Consider the following 27,525-nt stretch of genomic DNA (forward strand, 5'->3'; position numbering starts at 1 on the left):
AGAACCGTTAAATGTGTATTTGATGGTTATTCTTTTATAGTCAGTATTTTGAATTGTTCTGATAGATAATCATCCTATATTTTCAATCAAACTTAAAAAAAAAAAAGGTTTTACATCTTGTCCGAACTATAATACATCTTTGTGTGTCCACACTTGAGTAACCAACATTATTTCCCTTCCTTGTTATTGTACATTTCCGGTTTACACCTGTAAATTTCTATTCTGAATCATCGTATATTTATTTTTTAATTTGTAACAACATTTGATCATGTCATTCACTAAAAACACATCTAATGAAGTGTGATGGCTTCCCAAGACAGAAAAATCACAGAAATACAAGTGGATGATATTCAGAAGAGACGACATCCAAGTAAACACTATGTAAGTTTAGCGTAAATATCTTATATTTTTTGATAGATCGTAAACAAACATTTCAAGTACATGCAATGCAATTGCTGTAATTGTTATACACTTAGAACTTAGGTGTTAAATCAAGTCCTATTTTATTTTTAGAAAAGTTTTTATATACTGTTGAGAGACTGATGTTGATACATGAACAAACTATATTTTGGGATACACCTGTCAAGATATTACTAAAGATTACTTGAACACAGTTGTAGTATCTTCAGATTATACCATCCATGTATATTTAAACAGTTACTGTTCTTACTTGAACTCAATCAATTATATAGTTGAGCAGCACCAGATCCAGAATTTTTATAAGGGAGTGGGGGCACTGACTGCCAATAAGAGGTGGTCTGCTACAGTCATGCTTTTGTGATTTCTTTTATAAGCATCCAAATGGGGGAATGGTCATAGCCTAGGTGGATTAAGTGGGAGGGGGGGTTGCCTTTTGTTGACAAAATATGGTTGATTATACAGGCAATCACTGAAGCATGACTGGACCCCCATTCGGTATCGGGACCGTTCGCCCTAATAACATGTTCGCCCTAGGTCCGTTCGCTCTGAGTTCGTTCGCCCAGAGTCCGTTCGCCCTACTATAAAAATATTAATATTCAGGGCATTGGAAATTGATTAAACTTATTCAGATATTTCTATGGTATATATATCATGTATATTCTTGAAATTTATGGAAACATTGAAATATTTAAAAGTTTATGGCTTGTTTTTGATCATTAATTGTTCAATTACAAAATAATACGGATAACTGATTATTGTGAAACTTGTCTTCTGATGGATTAATAATAAAAACAAACGTTTTATTTTGATAAAATATTCAGCTTGAAATTAATAAAACTAATGATGTACGAACTGTTAATTATGAAACGGATTTACAAGTTCATTTATTTATACTGCATACTTTCGTGATTGACTGATTACAATTATTTTGTTATCAATAAAGATAAATACATTGTATTCCAGTATTCTACTCTGCAAATCAAAGGGAAAATGATAAATTGATTGCGGCAATATAAATATTCTGTCAATTTTTCAACAAACTTTAACATAATTTGTTCAAACACTTAAAATAATGCGATTAGACAACAATTAGAAAAAAATAATAATCAGGGCGAATGGACCCTGGGCGAACAGGTATCAGGGCGAACATGAATCAGGGCGAACGGACCCGGATTCCCCCCATTCCCCCTCCTTAGGTCAGTTATTCAGTCCCCCCAGCCCCCTTTGACAAAACAAAAAGTTCTGAATCAGCCACTGATGCTATTTAGTATCATGTGAATATCTATTAATGATTTATTTATTATTTACATATCACTACAATGCAGATTAGTAATTAAGGCTCTTTAACAGACTATTTTTTTCTGTTAAAATAGGTTTATGTCATCAAAGTTATCTGGTCAGATGGCTCAAGACATGTTATTTACAGACGTTACAGTAGATTTTTCGACTTTCAGGTAAATATTATTCAAGTTTACTTAATAATTATTTTGTCCATGTTCAAAAGATAAAGGTTACTAAGTCAGTTGCAGTTTTGGACATATACATTAATCATCAATTATGTTACATTATTAAGTTAGAGGACACTGTCAATCTTTTGCTAACAATAAAAACAAGCAATAAAACAAAATGCTCTCTTTCAGGTTATGACACTGGGAAAATCTAGAAAGCCACCATAATAAAGTTAGCCCTGTATTTTACAAATGTATTTTATATTTAATTGTTGGTAAAGAGCAATGATGAAAAACCAATCCACACAAGTTAACATGTTTTCTTTTTAAGCTTTCTCTGTTGGAAAAGTTTCCTATAGAAGCTGGATCTATTGATCCACAGAGAAGAATTATACCATTTCTTCCAGGTAAGAATGAAATTAACAAAGGAAAAAAGTGAAAGAAAGGTTAAGCTATATTTGCTTGTTAAAATGCCTAGTGAACAATGGTTAAGATTTTGGAGTATTTTTATGCCCCACCTACGATAGAAGAGGGGATTTATGTTTTCTAGTCTGTGGGTCTGTATGTCACCCTTCAGGTTAAAGTTTTTGGTCAAGGTAGTTTTTGATGAAGTTGAAGTCCAAAGGACTTGAAACTTAGTACACATGTTCCCTATGATATGATCTTTCTAATTTTAATGCCAAATTCGAGTTTTGACCCCAATTTCACGGTCCACAGAACATAGAAAATAATAGTACGAGTGGGGCATCCATGTACATGTACTAGGGACACATTCTTGTTTTAAGTAAGATACTATATTAGAATGATTGGAATTATAAAGAAATTGCAGAAACATTGAAAACTTAAATATCTTATAGAACATGACTGTGAATCTAAAGTTGGAATATCTTAATGTATGTGTGCACTTAAACATGATAAAGATGAAATATAGTAAAGTACATATATACATTAACTAAAGGTCAAATATTATCTTCATGTACATATTTACATGAAGGGTCAATTTCTTAATAATGATACAATATCATAGAGTTCATGTGCACATAAAGATTCAATATCTTCTATAACAAACATGTGTGCAAAATGGTGAAATGTCTTTAAAGTACATGTGTACTTTATTAGAATGATAAGTTTCCTTCTTAAGCATATTTGAATTTTCTGAGCATGAAGGCTTCTGATATTTGAATGTTTGCTCAGAGCATGAAGGCATCTGATTATTCTGGTTTAGCTTCATCATGTTCATGATATCAATTAAATTAAAAAATAATCACAGCACATGTAATGATTGTCTTGACTAATGTGTATGTACACATGAGTTGGTTATCTTCAAGGTCGTTAAATTGAGAATGGAAACTAGGAATGTGTTAAAGAGACAACAACCCGACCAAAGAACAATAAACATCACAAAGCCACCAATGGGTCTTCAACACAGTGAAATAAAAACTTTATGGAGAAGGAAGATAGGAAATCCTTATACTTATCATAAAACAACTTTCATATCAATGTACTTCTTAGAAGTGATATTTTTTTTGATAAAGGAAGGGTTTTATGATGTACAGTGCAACCTGTCTAATTTGAAACCTGAGTATTCCAACATCCTGCTTTAACAAACACATTTTCATGGTCCCATTAAATTAAAACATGCCAATCTTTGCAGAAAAAACCTGAGAATTCCGACATCCTGCCTAATCCAACTTTTTTTTCTGGTTCCCTAGTGTGTCAGATAATGCAGGTTACACTGTATATACAAGTTTCGCTGAAGAGGTTAGGGATGAATAATCAGAAAAGTCAAGTCAATCAGTTTCGAATTAGATACTCATTTTTAATGGGTTTTTTTTGCCACTTCCTTTTTAACAAATTGTGTTTAAGAATTTTAATGCTTTATTTTTGGTCTGTGTGTCTGTCAATCAGGGTTAAAGGTTTTGTTCAAGGTAGTTTATCATGAGGTTTTGTAACATAAAATTGATTCTTGGTATACATGTTCATCTTGAGTTGATCTTTTAAAATTATTTTGGAAACTATATCTGCATAAACGTATCTATTTATTATTTGTTAATTAAAAGTACAAAAACACATATATGATGATTTTGCATTGTCTTTAGTTAACATTCTAAATAGTAGGGTAAATTGTTTATTTTTCCTGGAGAAGGAAATAAAAACTTTATGAAGAAGGAAGATAGGAAATCCTTATATTTATCATAAAACAACTTTCATATCAATGTATTTCTTAGAAGTGATATGATTTTTTCTTAAGGAAGGGTTTTATGATGTACAGTGCAACCTGTCTAATTTAAAACCTGAGTTTTCCAACATCCTGCTTTAACAAACACATTTTCATGGTCCCATTAAATTAAAACATGCCAATCCTTGCAGAAAAAACCTGAGAATTCCGACATCCTGCTTAATCAGACTTTTTTTTTTCTGGTTCCCTAGTGTATCAGATAATGCAGGTTACACTGTATATACAAGTTTCGCTGAAGAGGTTAGGGATGAATAAACAGAAAAGTCAAGTCAATCAGTTTCGAATTAGATACTCATTTTTAATGGGTTTTTTTTGCCACTTCCTTTTTAACAAATTGTGTTTAAGAATTTTAACGCTCCACCTACAACAGTAGAGGCGATTTATTTTTGGTCTGTGTGTCTGTCAATCAGGGTTAAAGGTTTTGTTCAAGGTAGTTTATCATGAGGTTTTGTAACATAAAATTGATTCTTGGTACATACATGTTCATCTTGAGTTGATCTTTTAAAATTATTTTGGAAATGACACTTTTACCCCAATTTCACTCCTCACTAAACATTGAAATATGATAGTGCAAACAGGGCATGGTGTCCTAAGTGATTTTATACTCTGGTGGTTGGTTGTCTCAAAGGAAATCATACCAGTCATCTCATTAGTATTATATAATGTTCTATATACATATTTTTGAGGTTATAAGACACATTCAGAAATTGAATACTTAAAAAGAAATAAGAAATTACATGTATTTTTAAAATGCTATACTGTAAATACATGTACATCCTCAATGGATACATTTTTTCTGTCATGCTACATGTATGAGAAGAGGCATTTTAGCTTTATCATCAAGTGCTTTTAAGTGATGACTCAGATGATTAATACTGTTCACCATCATGACCATTTGGTAGATTATGAAAAGATGATCCCCTTTTCACTGTCTATATACCAATTATCATTTCTTGTATAATAGTAATGACAAAACAAATAAAAACACTGTGTAAGCAGTCAGTTATTGAGAGGTTTAATTGGTGTTGTTAACCTGTCAGGTTATGGTCATCGATAACAAGACATTATTTTGTCCAATTGATTGGCATATTTTACACCTATTGTCTGTGGTCAGATCACCATTAAATCTGGTGTTGACGTAAATTGGTGTTTTACCATTGGCTCTCTTGTATTAACTAAAGCAAATAAAACACAACAGTTATTTTCTTATTTGTTTCATTTGTTTAGTTTATTATGTAGAAGTAGAATGCCTAATAATTGTAAGTTCATTTTAACTGTTATGGATATGAATTACTTGTTGAATATGGCAAATTCATCATCTTTTTGTTTGCAATCAAGCCTTCAACTTTATGAAAACATCATCCTCCCTAGCCTGGAGTTTAAATCATAATAGCTTTATTTAATACTTGTATTGTCATCTGAATATTATATTTAAAAATAATTTGTTTTTCAATTTTATTATCATTTAGGTTCATTGTGGTGTGTTGTTCTTAGGAACTTGAGGTTATCTAACTTTGCCTCAACCAAATGTTATGAAACTTATATGCAATGCTGCTTATTATTACAAAATGCAGATCAAGTATGAATTTGGGTGGCAGCACTTTTACCATTCTTAAATAATGGGAGAAAGTCCCTGACTTATGTCCCTTTAATATATGTTATATTCAAACATGAGCATCATCTGTACATTCCCCATTTATTTATTTTAGAATTTATAATTATTTTGCAGGGAAAATATTTTTTGGTAGAAGTCATATAAGAGAAGTAGCCCTGAAAAGACAAGTACAGATTAGTGAATACTGTTCCGTAAGTACACACTCTTTAGTTTATGTTCAGCAAAGTACATACTTATCATTAATAACTGCTCTGTAATATAAATACAATGTGTACTGAATACTGTAATTACAATGTGGATATTTGTGTAACATTGAATATACTACAATTAGATGTGGATATTTGTGTAACATTGAATATACTACAATTAGATGTGGATATTTGTGTAACATTGAATATACTACAATTAGATGTGGATATTTGTGTAACATTGTATACTATAATTACAATGTGGATTTTGTGTAACATTGAATACTGTAATTACAATGTGGATATTTGTTTAACACTGAAAACTGTAATTACAATGTGGATATTTGTGTAACATTGAATACTGTAATTACAATGTGGATATTTGTGTAACATTGAATACTGTAATTACAATGTGGATATTTGTATGAAAAGTAAATATCATTGACTATTGTAATAACTGTATTATGCTGATTGATAATCATACATGGTTCTATTTATCATATCCTAATAGCTAAATACTTAAATATTCTGTCATTTTCCTGGGGATTTAAATTTTAACAAAAGTCAGCAGCAGTTGCTCACAGCTTTACTTAATATATATGTTTGTTAAATATTGTTACCTTTGGCAGGAAAGAATTCCAATTTAAAAAAAATCTTACTAAAAGAATAAATCTTAAGAGTAGACATTTGGGTGCAGGATTTTCTTGCTGTGTTAAAGACCAATTGGTGGCCTTCAGCTGTTATCTGCTCTTTGGTTCAGTTGTTGTCTCTTTAACATGTTAACCATTTCCATTCTCAATTTTATTTTGAGGCTTAAAAAGATAGGGTAGATTCTGAAAACCAGAATACAAGTTTTTTTTTTATTTCTGCCTCCGATTGGCTGACTCACAGTAATTACAATGCTTCAATTCATTCAGTGTGTAGATAGACATAATATATATTTAAGATGATGGAGAATGTAGTTGTAGAATAGATCAGCCATCATCAAAACAGTTGAATTTTTTATTTGGATTCATTAAATTGGCATGGTGCAATAGATAATAAAAGCACATGTTCTGTTCAGCTTATAGTATCAATTTTATTTTCTTAATTTTTTACCTAACCTCACCTAAGTACATCCTTAAGCAATTACAGGTCACAATTCAAAACCCCATACTGTATAGTCAGCTTTACAAGGCCTTGACAGAAGTAGATGTATAACCAGTATTATGGTGTATCATCATAGTAAGATACATTTCTATTCATTCATGATTTTTTTTCATTATTTTGACATTCAATTGTATTGTTTTCAGAACACATGTCACAGCTCAATGGTCTAAATAACAATTAGGTTTTCACACAATATGAATAAAAGAATAGAAAATGGTATAAGTCATGACCAAATACTATTTTTTTGTAGAAAATTTTACTTCAATATTCAATAAGTAAGGGAAAGGTGAAGATCTAAAAAAAAAATTGACCCAACGTTCTATTGACTGTTAAAAACTTCCATTTGTTGACTGTTTTATTGACCTTGAGCATAGAACATTGTATTTTTGTATGAGTTATAAAGCCAGCCTAAGGACAGTCATACCTTAATAGGGCTTTTGAAAGCAAAATATTTAATTAGAAGCCAAGTAAGATCATTTGTTTAGCATAGATAATGAAGTCAATAATAAGCAATATCCCTACTGTTGTATAGTTAGATATAACAGGAAGTATAACTATAATGAAGATTTAGTTGAAGAAACATGGTGTTGATACGAAGTCAATATACATTTTTTTTGGTCATTATTATACGACCACAAACGACACATTTGATTTTTGGACAATTACTTTAGTTTAAGTGGAGGAATCTCTATGAAATGTTACAAGAAGGTTCAATACCACAAAAGGAAGATTAGGATTGATTTTAGGGGTTATGGTACCAACAGTTTTGGAATTAGGGGCCAAAAACAAGCATTTTTGTAGTTTTTCGAAAAATAATTTGTGTGTAAGTTGATGTCTCTGACATTTTACCACAATGTACCATATCACATAGGGAATGCTTGGAATGAGAATGGTGGTTATTGCCGCAAACATGCAGGAATAAGGGGTAAAAAAGGTGTAAAAACTAGCATTTTTCTAGTTTCTCTAGACAATAACTTGTGTTTAAGTGTATGGATCTCTCTGAAATTGTACAACAATGTTCTATACCTCAAAGGGAAGGGATTGAGTTTAGGGGTAACTGCTCCAAGGAGATGGGGTTCAAAATAGGGAGGATATTTTTCAAATTTTTTAAGGGTTTCATATTTCCCCCCCCCCCCCCCCCCAATTTTTCAAATTTCAAATTTTTTAAAAGTTTCAAGAAGAAATCTTAATTGCACAGTATTGCACAATAGATTTTTAAGATCTTTGACCACGTTTATTTTGTGTCAGAAACCTATAGTATGTCAAAAATTTGATCATAATCAAAATTCAGACAGTATCAAGCTAGCTTGAATATTGTTTCCAAATTTTCCCAATCTGTTCAGGATTTGACCTCTGTTGTCGTACAAGGTTGCACTCAGCGAATCGTTTCATTTGTTTAGCCTTAATATAAAAATTTTTTTTTAACACCATGTTAAAATTTGTTAAACCTTGTATAAGATTTTGCTTGGATTAATAGCTCCAAAAAATATTGTCCTCTCTAATTTTAGATAATTTTTAGATTAGACATTCCAGAGTTATAAGATTTAATATCTAAATAACTAGGCAGTATTTCAGATGTCTCCAAATAACTCAAATATTTTTCTTCTCATAAATCCTTAACAAACACTGTTATGTTCATTCAGCTACAAATATTTAATCTCAAAGAAATTTATACTTTCCCTTATATATGGACAGACAGACATTGTTTGTGCTCCTTGCATATATATTTATTTAGATTATGACTTTTTTTTATAAATTGCTAGGATCTTTAGTTGTAATGAGTTATAATGTTGGACTAGATTTTTGTTGTTGTTAAAGTTGTAGTCAATATATGCATACAAAATGAGAAGGGAGGTATTTAGAAATAATGAACATCAACCCAACATCCTCATTAAACCCAATATATGTCTGATAGTATTGAAAATAGAAAATCACATTTTATTTGTCTGTTTGTTTTATTTAGGCTTTGTTATTGATGAGTATTAATTTGATAAAAAATATTGCAACACTAATACATTGTGAACAAGAATGTGTCCCAAGTACACGGATGCCCCATCTGCATTATCATTTTCTATGTTCAGTGGACCGTGAAAATGGGGTAAAAACTCTAATTTGGCATTAAAATTAGAAAGATCATATCATAAGGAACATGTATACTAAGTTTCAAGTTGATTGGACTTCAACTTCATCAAAATCTACCTCGACCAAAAACTTTAACCAAAACTTTAACCTGAAGCGGGACGAACGGACGAACGGACGCACAGACCAGAAAACATAATGCCCATAAATGGGACATAATAAATGGGGCATAAAAATAAGGTTCATTACAAAAGGTTGAGTTGAAAATTTTAACCATTTGATAGGAAATAATATAAAAGTGTTGAATGTCAGTTTCTAAATTTAATTTTCATGATTTTCAAAAAGGAGAAGACCAGAATTATATAGTTTAAATTGAAAAGTTTTATAAATATTTAAGTGTTTGATTTCCTGAAAGGGTGGAGTTTGATAGAGAAAAAATGACATGATGCAATATGTACAATTTATTATCATGATTATATCCTGTTAATTTATCTTGAGAGCCTTTTTTTTTAACATCCTTTTTTATAACTTGGGTCAAGGCCATCTGATAATTTCCCATAACTTTTGTATCTGTGAATGTATAATCTGATAATTTCCCATAACTTTTGTATCTGTGAATGTATAATCTGATAATTTCCCATAACTTTTGTATCTGTGAATGTATTTATAATCTGTATAATGATATAATAATAATAATAACTATACCCTTGCTTTAAAGCTTTTAATACGAAGTGGGGATATACTGTTTTACCTCTGTCTGTCAGCTTGTCCATCCATCACTGTCATCCATTGGTTCGTCTGTCAGTCCATTCGTCAGTCTGTCTGTCCATTCCCATAAATATTTTTTGTCACATCTTTCTCAGGTACTACATTACAAGGACTTCTGAAATTAGGTTTCATGGTTTATATAAGTCATCTATACTGTGTGATAGATTTTCAGATTTATCACCCAACAACTTTCTGATTACCTTATATTTTTGGCAAGGGGGGATTATCATTAGTAAGGTGGTCAAAATTTGTGCATTATTACTCCATCGTAACGCCAATGGAAATTGGAAATTGATTAAGCTTTTGACAGATGTAAACCACTTCATAAGGATGTGCTTGCAGGGAGGGATATAATCCCAGTTTGAATTAAACAGTGAGATCACCAACATACTTCAGTATGCACAATGTGATAAAAGTCCCTTATAAAGCCTTAGGCCAAAATCATCCATTGTTTCAGATGACAAACCATAGCTCTTACCCTGGTAATATTATTATGTATTCAGTTTTAGCTTTAATTTTTTATTTCACTCCGACTTGTAGCTAATTTGAGTGGCAGGGATTAACATGGTTTGTTTTGTTTTTTCTTTCTGTTAATTTTACCTGAATTTTGATTTCTTTATGAACATACTGGGGATTCATTATAAATATATGATACCAATTTTGGTGGATTTCACACTATAGGTAAACCACTTATTTGAATGTTCAATGAAGCACATAATTTTTAAAGGTTTGAATCATGACTTTGGCAAAACCACAAAATTAAAGTCATGTGAAACGTGATTTTGGTGATTATAGTGATCATGAAATTATTAAACCAATTCATGCATATATACTACATATAAAAAGTCCTTTGTGTGCTTGTTTGTTTACATCTATTACAAATCTATAACGCATAGAAAACAAAACCCATTTCTATCCATTCGTTACTTATTTTTGTAAAATGGATACATTCCTTTAAGGAATCTTCAGGTAAAACAATTTGGAACTGTTAATTTGAGGTCCTGATAATGGTTTTACATACTAACAATGATAAAAATAAAATTCAGTTGTCAAAATGATCATACAACATTGAATGTATTCTGTATTGTCTATTATCGCTTATGAAAATTTCGTCCTGAAGATGCCTATAATTTGCAACTGGACATTTAACAATTATCCATCCATCTAATGGAAATTCTAGATAAATGTTTCACAATTTTCTATAATGCTTTCTTTACAGGCATTGATAAGTCTTCCTCCACACATATCAGAGGATGAAGAGTTGATAGATTTCTTTGACCTTGAACCTGATGACCTCAACCCAAATGAACTTGAGCAGTAAGTTTAAAATCCTTTTCTGTTTAGTTTCAGTAACTTGATTTAGCAGTTAAGTGGATGTCTTATCAAGATTCCCCAAATTGTTTATAAATTATTTAAAAATTTACTTTGACCTCCAGTCTGATGACCTTATCTCAAATAAAAATATAGTACATCTTATGCAAAGTGCATATATATATATATATATATATATACAACTCGTCTAAACATTAACCCAACAATCTGAGATCTGTAAATTTGCTTTTGCAAATTTTTGGTTCTTCCCTCGCCGGGGTTCGAATCCCGTCGAGGGAAGAACCAAAAATTTGCAAAAGCAAATTTACAGATCTAACATTGTTGGGTTGATGTTTAGACGAGTTGTATATACATTATGTACACAGCCATGTATCACCATCATTGATGGCGATCCGATGGATACATCTGTTGTAGGGTTGTCACTGACTCAGACGTACTTATATATATATATATATATATATGGTTTGAACATAGTTTTCAATTTAGACTTGTTTATATTTTTTCGTTTGGGCTTGTATCATATTTTCCCTCCGGTTTATATGATCCGTTCATCCTATATTGACTGTTAAAATTCAAGAGTCTATCTGAAATTGAGGGTAAATTATATGGCCTTCCAAATACCGTTTCGATCCCTAACATCACTGAAGAGACATATATTGTCGAAATCTAGATCTGGTGTACAAAAAAAATATTGACACCTTGTATTTGTGGCATGACATCTTGGTCACAAGTTTATCGTTTTCTGTTTAGTATTAAATTTATATTAAGATCCATTTTGTTACATCTCGTGATCAATTTTTTTTGGCAATCGCCAATGGCAGTCAGCAGGGTTTAAGAACATCAGTTGTTCAACCTGTTAGTCAAATGCGCTTTGTTTAAATATACTTTTTCACTTTTTTGGTCTTTTGGAAAATGTTGTTTGTGGTGTATTTAGACCCTTCTACAACGAAATTTGTTTTACATGCACACGTATAAAAATTGCAATTTTTATCCAACGCAATCATAGGTTTGAACGTAGTTTTCAATTTAGACTCGTGTATATATATATATATATACAAACAAGTCTAAACAAGTGACAAACCATACAATATACATGTCCACTGGATCTAAGAGTGATATAGATACAAGGTTAATGCAAATATTTATATATATATATGTATATATATGTATCTGTATTTGGCATATGAAATAGTAAAAGGATCTGAATGTCCTTGTAAAAAAATATTTTTTTATTTTTATTTAGAAGCAAACACATTTTACTTTGCATTAGGAATAATTTTCATTTATTTGTATCCCTGGTATCAAACTTTTTGATGTTGACTTGAAATATCATTGATTCAGTCCTTTTATGTAAATTTTTGGTTATTAAGGTAATCTTTGCAAGGTGCTAAAAAAAACGAGTGCTTTTAATGAATGTTAAAATCATTAAAAACACTCTAGTCTTCAACAATGAGAAAAAGCCTTACAGTATAGTCCGCCATAAACGGCACTGACATGAAAATTTTTATAAGCCTGTATTACTATTATCTTTGATGATTTTACACATACATGTACATATAAATGGTAAAAGATATATTTCTGTTAATATAGATCATGTATTATTCTATAGCAGGTAAATGTTTGTATTGCCTAAACTATAGTGTGAATATGATTTATGGGAAGAAAACACAAAATACATGTTTAGGGTATAAAGAAAACTTTAATAAACGTTTCTCTTACTAACAATACATGCTTTGATATTTTAGTTATATTTTAAAAATATAAGTTTGCATGACTTAAATAATAAGCAAGAGGTCAATTATTTTGATGTAAATAATATTACGCTATAAATGACACAAATGAATGAAGGGGATCTTGAATTCAAGTTGAAATGAAATGAAATGAAAAAAAAAAGATGATTTATATATAGTTTTGCAACATTTAAAGTCTTCTTTTGCCTGTAAACATAAAGCATTTAATAAATAGAAATGACTTTCACTGAATTCGGTCATTAAGTGAGTCAATGGGATAGTTATTAAAAGGTGAAAATTGTTATCACTGATACAGGATTATTAATCTTGAAAAGAAACATCTGATTCAGTCATGCTTTTAAAAACAATGTTTTCCGTGATGTAAAGACAGATCAGTTAACTTACAGTGATGTAATAAAAGTGTAATTTATATCCTCCTTAGTATGAAAGTTACATAAATCAATTAACTTGAAAGCTTTTAAAGATTTTACCCCAAAAAATATATATAAAAATGGGAAGGTTGTACATGAAAAAATGTTGAATCAGTCAGGAAGCACTACAATATACTTTTATATACTGAGGAAACACTTACAGCATAGTATTATAACGTCTTAGTCTGATAAGTAGCGTAAATAGGAAGTGTTTATGAAATCTCCATTGTAAACAGTGTATTATACATTGTACATTGTGGTTTTTACAATATTTCATGCCTTCATATATCGTAAATATGAAAAACAAATGTGTGAGGAAGTTAAGGTAAACATGACGAAAGAATGAAGGGAGTAAAAGCATTTATGTGTAAAATTTCTGGAAAACATCCTCAAGAGGGAGGAAATGATCCCCTTCATCAAAATGATATGTAAGTTCTAAATTATTATTTATGAAGACAACATTTTTTTTTATGGACAAATATTGGGTGTGGGGTAACATTGAAAGAAAAAATATAGACATACTTCAATGAGACAGCAATCTAACAACACAGTGGAATTAGAAAGTGACAAATGTTTTTCATTATCACTACTTGTTTTAAATGATCTCTGCGTCCTTGGCATGACTAGGTAAAATATATAGATGTTTATCTTATTTGCCAACCAGACATTCAGCATACAGCATATATAAGGATGAGGCTTATTTTGAACAGAAAAATGGTGTGTGAGTTTGTGAAGGGGATATATAAAATTCATTGATGCTTTATATTAGTATAGCCACTGGACGTTAAGCAACCAACAATCAATCAATCAATATGTTAGTATATGATGAGATTTCTTTTCTTTTAGAACTCTGATTAGAAATGTAATTCATTTAGGCCTAAGGATATTTCCACAATAATCAAAATGTTCATTCCTCAATACCATATAAGGTTATCCTCATCATTCCCTTTAATATTTTTTTAAGAATATTTTAATTTTAATATTTCCATATGATTATCAGTATGCATTCATTATTTTCCTTTTATATAGACTAAATGTGTGAGACAGAAAAAACAAATGTTGTCTTGAGGCCATTTTGAACAGATTAGTAACATCATTGATCAAAAACACGGTCATTGATGTTTTAATTATGCATTGAGAAGAGACTAGAATGATTCAGCATTATATATATACATGTCCAAAGTATTTGTCATTGGTTAGCTAATATTATAAGGCTTGTCTAGGTTATTTAGGATTATAATAATCTACTCCTTGTAAAATCATTTTTAGGCCAAGTTAAGGATACACAGAAATTGCATTATATTTTATCTTAATTTGTCATCTACATAAGGAAGTGATTTTTACCTGTGACAGCTAGGTAGAACAGATAAATAAATATTTATTTACATAAGATTTAGTGTGTAATGGAGATTTTATAGTAAATTGTTAGAAATGACAATATGTATACAATTTGTCAATTTGGGTTTATTTTTTACACAAACTAGACAATGCACAACACCCTTTCCTCTTTGAAGCTTTTTGAAGTCTTTTGAAGTTTAGTTGATAAAAAGACCAAATTTGACTTTGATTTGTTTTTATATACAGGTGAAAACTTTCAAAGTTTCTTTTTGTATACAACATGAATTTGAAGAAAAAAAAGCTTTGTTTGCACTTTGAAAAGTTGTGACTGAGTACAAATGTTCCATTTTTTGCATCTTTTTTTTTCATAACTTAATTTCTAACTAGCATTTGTTTAACATCATCATGTACATGTACAATGGAACAAAAAAAGATCAAATATAGATTTGTATGTTCTTGTTTTGACTGATTCACTCCTACAAATCTGGGATATATGATATATAAATTACCGTTTGACCTTTTCTAACTTTTCTTATTTAGTAAATCATTTTAAGTATAATTAATTCAGGTAGAATAAAAAACATCTAGATTTTTAACTAAAGGTCTGTGTAACTTTAAATTGATGTAAAATTATCTAGATAAATTTACAAATATAAAATAATGTCAAAGATGATCAAACTGTTATACATGTATAATATAGTGAAAAACAATAATATAAATAGCAAAGATAATGTATGATTAGGATAAGGAAAATTATTAAAATAAGAAGATTAAATAACAGTATTTATGTTTTAAAAACTCCTCTATCAGTATCGGTCACCAAATATTTAAAATGTTGACCAAAGTATATAATATTCTTTCTAAGAAATGACAGAACTGTTGACCAATTGAACTGGCAAAACATAAAGAAATACTGAATATTTTCAAATAAACCTAAACTTATTATATCATAAAACACATAGATAACAAAAATTCAATATATGAAAATTACAAAATTAGCAGTGTTAATAATCTGCAGATTATCTGTAATCGACTGATTTATTTATTAAATACATGATGGTTTATGTCACTTGAGATGTCTGGAGGGTGGTATTGTGACAGACTGATGGATAACTTATTAACACCAGGAACATATACCCTTCTCTATACCTGGATCAGGTTGAAACCGCTGGGAAAACAGCTTTTACAGAAGTTTGTTATCATTAAGTGCATTTTTACCGCTAAAAATGTTGTGTAGGATACTCGTGCCCTGTGGATAAAGGGAATACATCACAACCATCGAATAAGTGAATTTAAAATAAGAAATTATAATTAAATAAAGGGATAGTAAGAGTGAAGAGATACACGTTTCAGAGATGAAGTATGAAAATGAGTGAGGATTCTTCTATTTTTCAAATGTTATCATTTGTTCTGTGTAGCTCTTTATGTTCACGGTAAGAATTTAATCGTTATTTGTCAGATAAATGTTTTATAAATACAGTATTTAGAATGTTTAGTTTTAGATTTCTCTTGAATCTGTGATACTTAATTCATGATTGTATCACAAAAGGTGCTAATAAGACTAAAACAAAGTAATTTATCTATATTACATCAACAGTAAACCAATGTTAATCTGGTTGTATATATTATAATTCCTCTGTTCACTATGCACAAACCAAAATGTTGAAGAAGTCAAACATGGTAAACAGATAATGCAATGATTTTATTTTGATTTTTGGTGTTTAAATGCCACTTTTAAGCACCATTTTGGGGATAATTTCTGGCGGCCAGCTTTTAATTGTGGAGGAAGTCTGAGTGCCCAGAGAAAATCACGACCTTTGATAGGAAAACTGACAATCCTAGTCGGTTAATATTGAAGTCAAGTGCACCCACAGGAGCAGGGTTCAATTTTTCAACCTCAGTGTTGACTGGCTCAATTATGCAATGATAATAACCAACAAAAACAAGTATTTCTTAAAATGATAATGAATGTTAGGTTTGGAAATAAAATTTTTGTGTTCATGTATAATTTAGTAAAAAATAAAAACAACTTTCATGTTTATTTAAGAAATACATTATAGTGGAGAACAGTCCAGTCTCCCTTTCTTGCTGAGAAATGTTTTCACAAAATAAGTAAATGATTCAATGAGCACTCAACATATCATTGAGCATATTTGTATTTCAGATTCCAAAATCTATAAATAAGTTTGATGCATCTTTAAATTTATTTCACCATTTAGATTTTATTACATAAGTTAACATTCAATGGAGAACATATGAATTGGACAGCCTTGTAAAATGGCACAGAAATCCCAAAGCACATACATTTTACTTTTCCCTATTCATTCAATTATCATTCAAACATGTCAGTTTTTTTGTTTGCCTTGCTCTGATTAGCAAACTTGTTTGGGTCATACCCAGGCTTAACCTTAATCTTGATTCTTTCATGTCTAATTTATATGATTTTTGTAGAATTTATTATGCCACATCTGTGATCTTTGGTATATACTTTCAATCTTTTTCTTGAATAAGGATGAAATATTTGCCACTGGATGTTAAGCATTATTTCAGAAATTCACATTTCCATACAGAGTTATATTGCTTAATAAATTTTGTCTTTCTTTCAGAAAACAGAAGCAGAAAGCAGAGACTATTTCTGGTCCAACTTTGGCCGAACAATATATCGTGATAGCAGACTACAAGAAAGCAGATAAATGGGACTTAAATCTAAAGGCTGGAATGGTGTTAGAAGTTATAGAGAAAAGTGACAGTGGTGAGTTGTATAAGACAAATATATCACAAGTCAAGGGGGGGGGGGGGGGGGGTATATGAATTGGAAAATGGAATTTTAAAAGAGATGTTATTATCTGTATGAGCTCTTTCTATTACTAGTGTCTAGTGATAAAATAAGTAGTTTGAAGCTCCTGATTTGACTAAATTAGTAGATCAAGTAGATAGATTTTAAACTTGTATTGATTTGTATGGATGGAGGGGGTTAAAATTATCTTTGCCTGATTTTAGTATCTTGTCAGATTTTTTTCTTTTAGAAATTTGTACTTTAGGGGTAATTAACAATTTCCCTAAAATAGATTTGATTTATTTAGTTTTTATAAAATTTTGACAAAATATTTACTTTGACCTGTTGACAAAAGATTAATAAATCAAGAAATTTGAACCACACCATTTACAGGAATAGTTTCATTGGATATACATGTATAGCAATGACAAACAGTTTTGGTCATTAGAAACTTGATTTTTCTTTCGTTAAAGCTTTTGATTAAAACTTTGTTTGTTTAAAGTTGATATTTAAAGAGTTAACTCCCTTAGGTGTTCTGGACCCTATTAGATATAATAAATTTATGGGGATTTAATTTAAGCTTGCTTTTGATGACTAAATAGTTTCACCAAGTAGATATATTTTATACTCCTTATGTTGCGGCAGGAGTGATTTTAAGACATTTACTTTAGATTTTCCTATATTCAGTGGATATGAAACAGGAACACTTACAGATATGCATAAACTTTTTACAATTTATATCCTTTTAAAGAGAAATGTATATATAATAGTATACATACTATGTCACACCATATTTACAAGATAAAGATGATAATAATTTTTTATCTATTTTTGTCAAGTACAATACTTGATATTGTCAAATTTATTTGTCATCATGTATGACCTAAAACATGAGGAACAAATATCATGAGATGCAAAATTTTAGATTCTTAAAATACAAACCATTGTTAATTTCCTTGCTTCCTTATTTTGATTGAGTTGTTTGTATATGGCTGACTGGGTCAGTAGTGGGATTATGGAATACGAATCAGATGGCAAGTAAATATTTGATATTAAGGAAATATTTAGTTTATCTTTCAAAAAGATTTGGGCAAAATACTGCATTAATCAAATTTAGATGCCTTTTAGATACTTTTTAAATGCTTTTTTTTTTTTATGTATACTGTATAGGAGTTTACAATCCCATGTTTTTATATTTGCCTGATCAGAGTACTAGTATATTACATTGCATAATAATTCAGAACAAATTATGGAATTGTTATTGGTGAATATTCTACCTAGCAAATCATCAAGTTGTCAAAAATTGTGATTGCATAAGATATTCTACCAGGGGCATTTTATCAAGGCCTTAATAATAACATGTTTCATCTTCCCATACCAAACTTAATTTTGAATGGCTACCTTCAAATTTTTTTATTTTTTTTTTAACAAACACCATTGAAATATTTTGTTCATCATGATTTAGTTTGCCATTAAAGAATATTTGTGACAGATGACCAGATGACCATTGACACAATCTTGTTGATGACTAGCCACTAAATGTGACAAATCATATGATGATTACATGTCATGAGCCACACATAGCATCAGTGAATAATTACAGACATGTTTTATAATTACAAACAATGATAGTAAGGTGTACATGTCTGTCTGGCACTGGGTTCCTCTGACCTTGACCTCATTTGCATGGATCATTGATAATGTTTATTTTAAGCAATATTTAAAGTAAAGCTTCATATAACAGACTTTCAACATAAGTTCAGTTATAATACGTAAAGTGGGAAAGTAATTTCAGTGGTGTATTATGATAAATAATATAAAATGTTATGGCTCAGATTTGTGTGTGAAGTATATTTAAGATGGCAATTACTTATGTCGTCTGCACAAAAAAGATTTGATGTTAGAAACTCATATTTCATCAATGGCCAGTGAAAAATAAAACATAGAAATAGAAATATATAATATCAGAGAAGTGACAGATTTGATTTGTTTACAGGTTGGTGGTTTGTTAATGTTGATGACAAACAAGGATGGGTACCAAGTTCTTATGTGGAAAGGAAAGATGGACTCAAGGAAAATACAGCAATTAGGACTAATTTAGGAGAAGGTACAGATATACAGATTAGGCTGAAATGTTGTACCATTAATAAGTTTCTGAATTTAATTTAAAAAGACATCTTTTCAATGATTGAAAAAGGAAATACAAATGTAATTTCAGCCATGTAGTAGTGAGGAAAAATAAAGAACTGAAGAAGGCCAATGGCCGAAACATATCAAAAAATTGGTTTATTGATACAATTATATAAAGTATGTTCCCTATTGGAATTTTGAAAACAAGGATTAAAAAGACAGACAATTTTTAAAGGCAATTGGTGTTCCAACTGGGATTTATCTACTGCCTAATTATTATACACATAAAATGTTTTTTGGGAAATAAGTTTAATTGTACACATATTGGTGAAAGTAAATGTCTTTCGGTGAAAAAAAAAGGAAGAAAAGAAATTGTTGCTTTACACATGTCTAAGAAATTTCAGGTGATTGACATTAAAGAGAACATTTCTATGGCCCTGACTACTTAGAACGGGGTCAAACAGTGTTACTCTTATCCCTCATTCTATCATTCTACCATTCTGCTGATATGCAATGAACAGTTCTAATAGACTTTTTTACATAAATGAATGAATTGAGCTGAATATAAGTGTGTCTACAATGATGAGTTACAGATCAAGTTTACATTTGAATTAGTTCCACTGTTTTTTGCAAAAATGACAGGCTTTGACTTTTCACTCCTAAAAAAGGCTTCAAGTTGTTGATTTTTTTTTGTGAGTAGCCCCATTAGTGTCATTGTGTTTTGATTCTAATAATAGTTTACAAACAACTTCTATTTGTTATGTTTATGGTAAATTTCAATATTCCAGATGAACGTTACATAAGTACAGAAAACTACACACCACAAAACTGTGATGAGATAGCCCTAGAGAAAGGAGCTGTTGTAGAGGTTCTAGAGAAAAACTTGGATGGATGGTGGTTTGTTAGGTAGGAGAGATCACTTATTTCTTTAAAAAGCTGGAATTTTGTAATGTTAATTGTTACTTAACGACCCCATCTTCCAATAGTATATATAGTTAGGTAGAGAAGAGAATAATTGATCTGACACCAAATGGCAGCAAAAACCTGACCTTACATATTTTTTTTAGAGAATTCATTTGTCCAGTTTTTTTACAAAAATATTTAAGATATTTGGATTTTTTATCTCGGAGAAAAATTCCAAGTAAAACCAGTGTCTAACTAAGAAAAATTTCATTGTGACCACCTAGCCAATGTTTTTTGGTGCAGCAGACAATGTGTTAGACAGATAGCATAACATAATGGTGTAATTTTTATACCACATGTTATAAATATGTCAACAATGTGGCAGTTTGATGATCATTGTTTGTGTGGTTAAACATTAAGTCATGTTCCCTGAAAGGAAAAAAACAAGCAAAGGCTCTTACATACTTTTAAATATGTGCATTGCCAAAGGCAAATTAAACTTTTAACATTTATTAATAGTTATGACATAATATGTGTTTTATAGTGTAATATAATCATAAAAGTGAGTTTTTAATTGAAAAAAAAATAATATTTAAAAGAAATGTACCTTATGTTCTTATTGTTTCTGACCTGTTTCATAGTAATTAGTTCAATGGGAGTATGTACCATGCCCATCAGTGCTTGTTTTACAACATTCTTTAGAGTCATTAGTAATACCAGTTCCTTGTTTGATATAGACACCAAAGCCAAAGTTGATAAATGTTTGTTTAGTTAAGCCCACACTTCACAAAATGGATAACCTCAACTTAGATTTGTACTTGCAAAATTTCTTTTTAACCAAATTAGAAATAGAATATATAAGAAAAATTCAATATTTAATTTAACAAAGTAACAATGGGATGTTATTCATGATCTAATCATCAAAGCATATAAAAATTGTATGCTATCACTTTTTAAATGAAACTGCTGATGCACAAGGATCATTGAATTCATCTGTTCATTGAGCTGTTTGTATTTTATGCACTTTCAAGATGAAAATAAGTGAACACACATCATATTTATTGTCTTACAGGTCCAACGGTAATGAAGGTATAGCTCCAAGCACTTACCTAATGAAAACAGAGAAAGCTCACATAGAACGTGTAGCCCGTGCTTCAGGAGTACAAATCATTGGTCGTATGAGTGATGTCAGTGATCTGCTTCAACATTCCGCTCATTCAGAATCTGTGACTGACAAAAAAGGCAGTGTCCAACATATCCTAAAGAAACAGAGATCTTTAGAAAGAGGAGGATCATTACGACCTCCACCTAGACTTAACTCTGTGAATAAGGTTAGTTCTGGAAATATATTGGTAAACTCTGTTATGGATAAACTCTGTTTCTAAAGTAAGGTTTAGGATATAGAATAGTAAAATCTTATATTTCTTATTTGTAAGATTCAAATGACACATATTGAGAACAAAGGTATCAGTTTCTTTAAAACTGAAAGGATATTGTTTAATAACCTCAAATGGTTTTGCAGTTGTATAATGTTAGGAAATTGTACTACAAGGTTCCATACATTAAATAGAAGGTTCATGGGTTATTGCCCAAAACCTTATGGACTAAAAAGGGTTGAGGGGAATAGGATTTTCTGTTTTCAAACATTAACTTGATTATAAGTCTATGGGGTCTCTATAAAATTGTACCACAAGGTTCCAATGTTCCATGCAACAAAAGGAAGGTTGGGATTGATTTTGGGGGTTATGGCTCAAACTGCTTAAGAAAAAGAGCCCAATGACATTACATTTATAATACTTTGTACAAAGGAGTAGGTTCAGTAAGACCCCTTTTTGGCCCCAAAATATAGCAGTTTTACAAAATTGTTAAAATGTAAACTTTTAGTTATTTATTGGACAGTAGAATGCTTCTGCTACATAAATATGGTCTGTTTTTGGCAATACAATGCACATATATCGGGTACTAGCACCATTAAGTCATGCTAAATTACTGAAATCTTCACAATTCTAGCATTTTAGTTAAATTTTAGACAGTTTTCTTGTGAAACGAAAGTGGCCGCATTCGTGTTCATCCTTAATATTGAAATGTAAGTTGTATTTTATGATAATACATATTATATATAAAGGTTGAGGATGAACACGGATGCGGCCACTTTCATTTTTGACAAAAATCAACTGAAAAGTGACATTTTCCGGCATATTTGGTAGATTTTTCATATTTGAGCTTGAATCGGGTTGTTTTTAATGACTATATCAGTTAAAATCTTTCACATAAATTAATTGATTCAAATGAAATAGACACTTTAGTGTTTAAAAAGTGGTCAAAATCTTCCGTAAGATAAACTTGAAATTTGAGGCCAAAATCGGTCCTTATCGGACCTACTCCTTTGCTTATTTCTTGATGAATTTCAATGTGGTTTAATTAAAAGTCTTGAATATTTGGGGTTTCTTATCAAGAAAAAGGAGATCATGTCTAATGACGTCACATAAAAAGAAACACTATCTTTTTGCAGAACATGAAAAAAAAGGTAACATCTGCCTACATATAGCCTAAAAGTCATTAGAAAGTAGATATTCCCAACATATCCTATGCAATTTCATATTTGCTTCACTTTACAGTTAAATTTTGCATATTTAAATGCCTGAAAACTTCCACATAATTTGATCAAAGTTTATATTAGAGTATCAGTCATCAGAAAGACAGTCAAATATGTAGTAAAACTTTGTAAATACTGGTATAATAATATGCTTGAGTGTAAAAACAACAACAAACTATAAACTTACTTCTATTTAGGCATCGGACGAGGTGATGAGGGCACTGAAAAAGACAGATGATCACTATGTTACCATCACAGAGTTTGAGGACAATGTTGGAGATGGAATATCATTTTGCACAGGAGAAATTGTCCAGGTTTGTTTTTATATATTAGAGAAATATTAATCTAGCTATTGTTAACAGTGGTGAATTCAGAGATTTTCAAAAGTGTGGTGGGGGGGGGGGGGGGCACTGACTAAAGAGGGGCCTGTTCCAGTCATGCTTCAGTGTTTTCCCTATATAATCAAATGAATTGTCAAACAAAATGGTCCCTGGTCCCCCCTTTAAATCTGCCTCTGGTTATTTCATTAGTAATAAGAGTAACAATTATTTTTTAATTTCATGGCTAATCTATAGGTAAACCCTGAATTTAAAAGTTAAAGCAAGTAGATTTTTTTTTTATAACAACAGAGTTTTAGAGGTACATATAAATATGAATGAAAGGAGACATGGGAGTTAAATGAAACAGCAAACCAACAAAAACATACAAAAAAACTTTGACTACTAGATGTTGTCCAGTACCACATATAAAGTAGAAAATTGAGGTTTGTTACGAGAATCATTTTGTCCAGTTTCTGAGACAAATAAAGCCAACAGTAGTTTACAGCTCTTCAAAAGGCATAAATCAATTGAGAGAAAACAAATCCTGGTTACAACTTAAAACAAAGGGAAACACATCAACTATGAAAGGATAACAAAGGAACAACACAAACACTGAAGTGAAACAAACACCAACAAACATAGTAATTGAGGTCCTTCATAGAGAATGCTTTTGAACTGTTACTGACACAACAAAGTAATTGAGGTCATTTCAAAGAGAAGACTACTGAAATTTGCCAGAACTAAATAAAATTAAAATTAGAAGTAGCTTTACACCTTTCCTAGGATTTAAAGTACATGTATAGCTTGTTCTATTTTAGGTCTTGGAGAAGTCAGACAGTGGCTGGTGGTTTGTTAAAATAGATGGTAAAGAAGGATGGGCTCCTGCCTCTTACATAGGAAAGACACATATGAATGGTATTGAAGAGGTAATTATTAAGATCCAATCTGTTTAAAGGATAGATTTCTATAGCAAACCTTTAGATCTGCTAAATGCAACATTTTGAATGATAAGGTATGCTAAAAACAAGAATTTGACAAACTATAAGGTATGCTCATAGCCAAAATTTAAAGAATCAAATTAAAGCTAATACATTACAGAAGGTAATCATTTTAGAAAAGATGAAATTAGATTGTGGACTAAAAACATTTCTTCATTTAGCCTAGTTTATAAATTAATTCAAGAGAATTGAAGTTAAATTTCACATTAAGTCTAATAATTTTTTTGCATATAAAACCAAGGAGAAGTGGTACGATTGCTTATATGAAAGCTTTCCAGTAAAACCCAACTTCAGAGTTAAACACAGGTCAACACAAGGCTTTCAGCAATGATCAAAACCTATACTATATTGTCCCCTTGTAACAAAGGACTTTTCTAATTTTGTCCTGAGTATAAAGGTTGACTGTACTGTAAATTCAGAAATTACTGCCTGCATTTATTATTGCGATTTTGACATTTTAGACTAAAGTGTGATTTTAATTTTTGCAATATTTAGAAAAATCCTGTTTGATTCATATAAAAAAAAATCAAAATGCGAGTTTATAATCCTATGACATTTTTCACAATAATAAAAATAACGCAATAATTTCTGAATTTACAGTATTTTTAAAAAGATTACTATATTTTTTCAGGAAGAAAATGTGTATCATGACATAGGAGAAGTTGCAGAAGACGCTGATAATAGTTTTAACGAGGATGATACGGATGATGATAGTGATGATTATGAAATCCCTGATCCTGTGAAAGATGACATTAAAAGAGAGGAATCTGTGAATAATAAACTTAATGATATAAACACAGCATTACAGATGAGGATTAAACCACCAGATCTTAGTCATACAAAACATGGAATATCAGATAAAGGGGCTGTAAAAAGACCTAATTCAAAACCCCCGCCTCCACCAATGGCCATGAAACCTGTTGAAATTGATGTGGATAATGAAAAATCGTCTCAAAAAACTTTTAAATCTACGGTTTCAAATGGACCTCCTTCGCCTCCTCCTAAAAAGGGTAAGGACAAACCAAATTTGCCACCGAAAAAAGATAATATGGGAAGTGCTAATTTTCAATCTGTATTGAAAACGAAAAATTCATCTGACAAACCACCACCACCACCTCCAAAGAACAGTAAACCGGCTTCTCTTGGCTCAGGTTTTCAAAATAATTCTTCAGATGTTTCTGATCAGAATAAAAGTCCTCTTGCTGAACTGAAGAGTAAACTTACAAAACCGAGAGATGAAAGAAAGGGAGATAACTTATTATCCCAAGGACAGCAACGTTACAAATATACAGACATTGTTCCAAAGGATCAAAGACAATCTGCTTCTCAACAAGAATCTCTTGTTGGAGTGTTAAAATCTAAGTTTGGAAAAAGGCAAGATTCTTCTGATGACAGTATATCGCCTGTAACAAGTCCTAAATCTGACACTGGGACAAAGGGCTTTGTTTTACCCCCAAAGACATTTCATAAACCAGCAACACCCCCTAAAAATGTGTCTCCAATGTCACCAAAAAGACTTAATCATACTCCAGGAAAGGATTTAACAAGACAACATGAGGAAGAAACTAGTGTAAATAAATCTATGGGTGAATTGAAAGCTAGATTTGAAAAACAACAACCAGAGGTATCCAAGAAACCTCCATTAAAACCAAAAACAGTGATGAATGTGCATAAAAGTAACTCTAGTATTAGTTCTGAAAGTTCATCTTCGACAGTTGATGACAAACCATGTGTTAAAACTAGTGCATTGAAAGCAATGTTTGAACATTCTAATTCAGAACCGGTTTCTAAGCAGAAACTTGTTGCCAAGACAAGTTCTGGTAGCAGTAAAGCATCAGGAATTGCTGCCATTAGTTCAAAGTTTGAAAGTGATAAACCACTTTTAAAGCCACCTGTGCGGTCTAACTTTGAAAATGATAAACCATTATTGAAGTCACCTGTGCAAAGATCAAACAATTTATCTTCAAACCAACCTCCATTGTGGTTAAAATCAAAAGTGGATCAATCTAAACCAACGCCAGTTATCCCTCATAAACCATTAAAACCCAAAACATCAATCCCTCCACCTTTACCAGCTAAATCATCAAGTAGTAATACAGAAAAGGTAAGACCTAAATTAGCCATACCCCAAAAACCATCTAATGTGGATAAAAATCATAATGAAATGGGAGATAAACAAAGGGGAATAACTGAAGTGTCAAAGATACTAGCAAATGGAAAACAGTCTACTACAAGCCAAGAAGAAAGTGAACCACCAACTCCACCACAAAAAGATTATGAAGTTCTATCTAAGTGTACGTCTTCTCAATATAAAACATTATGTGATTACATAGGGGAAAGTGAAGGAGAAGTTGGATTCACATCAGGAGAGAATGTTGAAGTATTGGAACAAACAGACGAATGGTGGTTTATAAAGGTACATGGAGAAGAGGGTTGGGCTCCAGCATCATATATAGAACACTGTGAAACGACAAAATTTGATGAGGTCTTTCATCAACAGTATCGAGCAGTTGTAGAATTTTTTACAGAGGCTGAGGGTGAAATAGATTTGAATTATGGTGACATTTTGGACGTTTTAGAAGAAACGGACACTGGATGGTGGTTAGTTAGGAATGGTAGAATGGAAGGTTGGGCGCCTTCTGAATACATGGAGAAGGTGTGAAAGTGTTGATTACAAATGTCTATAAATATTGCTCAATATCTAAATACACAATATTTTGGATTCATTTAATTTTTCATAAATTTCTCAATAAAAAGCATTTAACTAACTGTCTCACAAGTTTCTCAACAAAAAGTATCAATATTTTTGATAATCAGGATATATTGCATTTACACTTAGTGTCTAAATTATTCAAATGGAAAAAAAATTGCCTTCCTACCCAAATATAAGTTCTACAAAGTACAAACTGTGATAGATTTGAACACATGTATATATATTTTAATTTGTATTTTATCATGACATTTTAATTCTGTTGTTGTCAATCTGTTAGAGCCTTTTAAGACAGAAGAGTACTGTTTTCTTTGATTGAACAACACAATTGATACAGAGATCTGTTTTATAGGTA

At 30.8% G+C, this 27,525-nt stretch overlaps 2 protein-coding genes across 7 annotated transcripts in view; one reads left to right on the forward strand and one right to left on the reverse strand.

Moving 5' to 3' along the window:
- LOC139519310 (uncharacterized) overlaps positions 1 to 13,447 on the reverse strand; it is a 48,335-nt gene extending 34,888 nt beyond the window's left edge. The window contains exon 1 of the mRNA XM_071311295.1: positions 13,374 to 13,447. The gene's annotated coding sequence lies outside the window, so the exon portion shown is untranslated. The remainder of the gene's footprint in view (positions 1 to 13,373) is intronic.
- LOC139519309 (SH3 and PX domain-containing protein 2B-like) lies at positions 168 to 27,229 on the forward strand. Of its 6 annotated transcripts, XM_071311288.1 has the most exons (12): positions 168 to 381; positions 1,794 to 1,874; positions 2,200 to 2,275; positions 5,837 to 5,913; positions 11,126 to 11,223; positions 17,344 to 17,489; positions 19,510 to 19,620; positions 20,432 to 20,549; positions 21,619 to 21,877; positions 23,340 to 23,456; positions 24,281 to 24,388; positions 25,092 to 27,229. In XM_071311288.1, the coding sequence occupies exons 1-12, from the start codon at positions 304 to 306 to the stop codon at positions 27,120 to 27,122; spliced, it is 3,300 nt and encodes a 1,099-aa protein (XP_071167389.1). In that variant the 5' UTR covers positions 168 to 303; the 3' UTR covers positions 27,123 to 27,229. The 6 variants fall into 6 exon arrangements, with proteins under 6 accessions (XP_071167389.1, XP_071167390.1, XP_071167394.1 ...); XM_071311289.1 differs by lacking the exons at positions 168 to 381; positions 1,794 to 1,874; positions 2,200 to 2,275 and adding an exon at positions 5,325 to 5,366; XM_071311293.1 differs by lacking the exons at positions 168 to 381; positions 1,794 to 1,874; positions 2,200 to 2,275; positions 5,837 to 5,913 and adding an exon at positions 10,738 to 10,875.
- Positions 27,230 to 27,525: the final 296 nt, after the last annotated feature.

The sequence above is a fragment of the Mytilus edulis genome, chromosome 4 (genome assembly GCF_963676685.1).
Source record: "Mytilus edulis chromosome 4, xbMytEdul2.2, whole genome shotgun sequence".
Classification (NCBI taxonomy): Eukaryota; Metazoa; Mollusca; class Bivalvia; order Mytilida; family Mytilidae; genus Mytilus; species Mytilus edulis.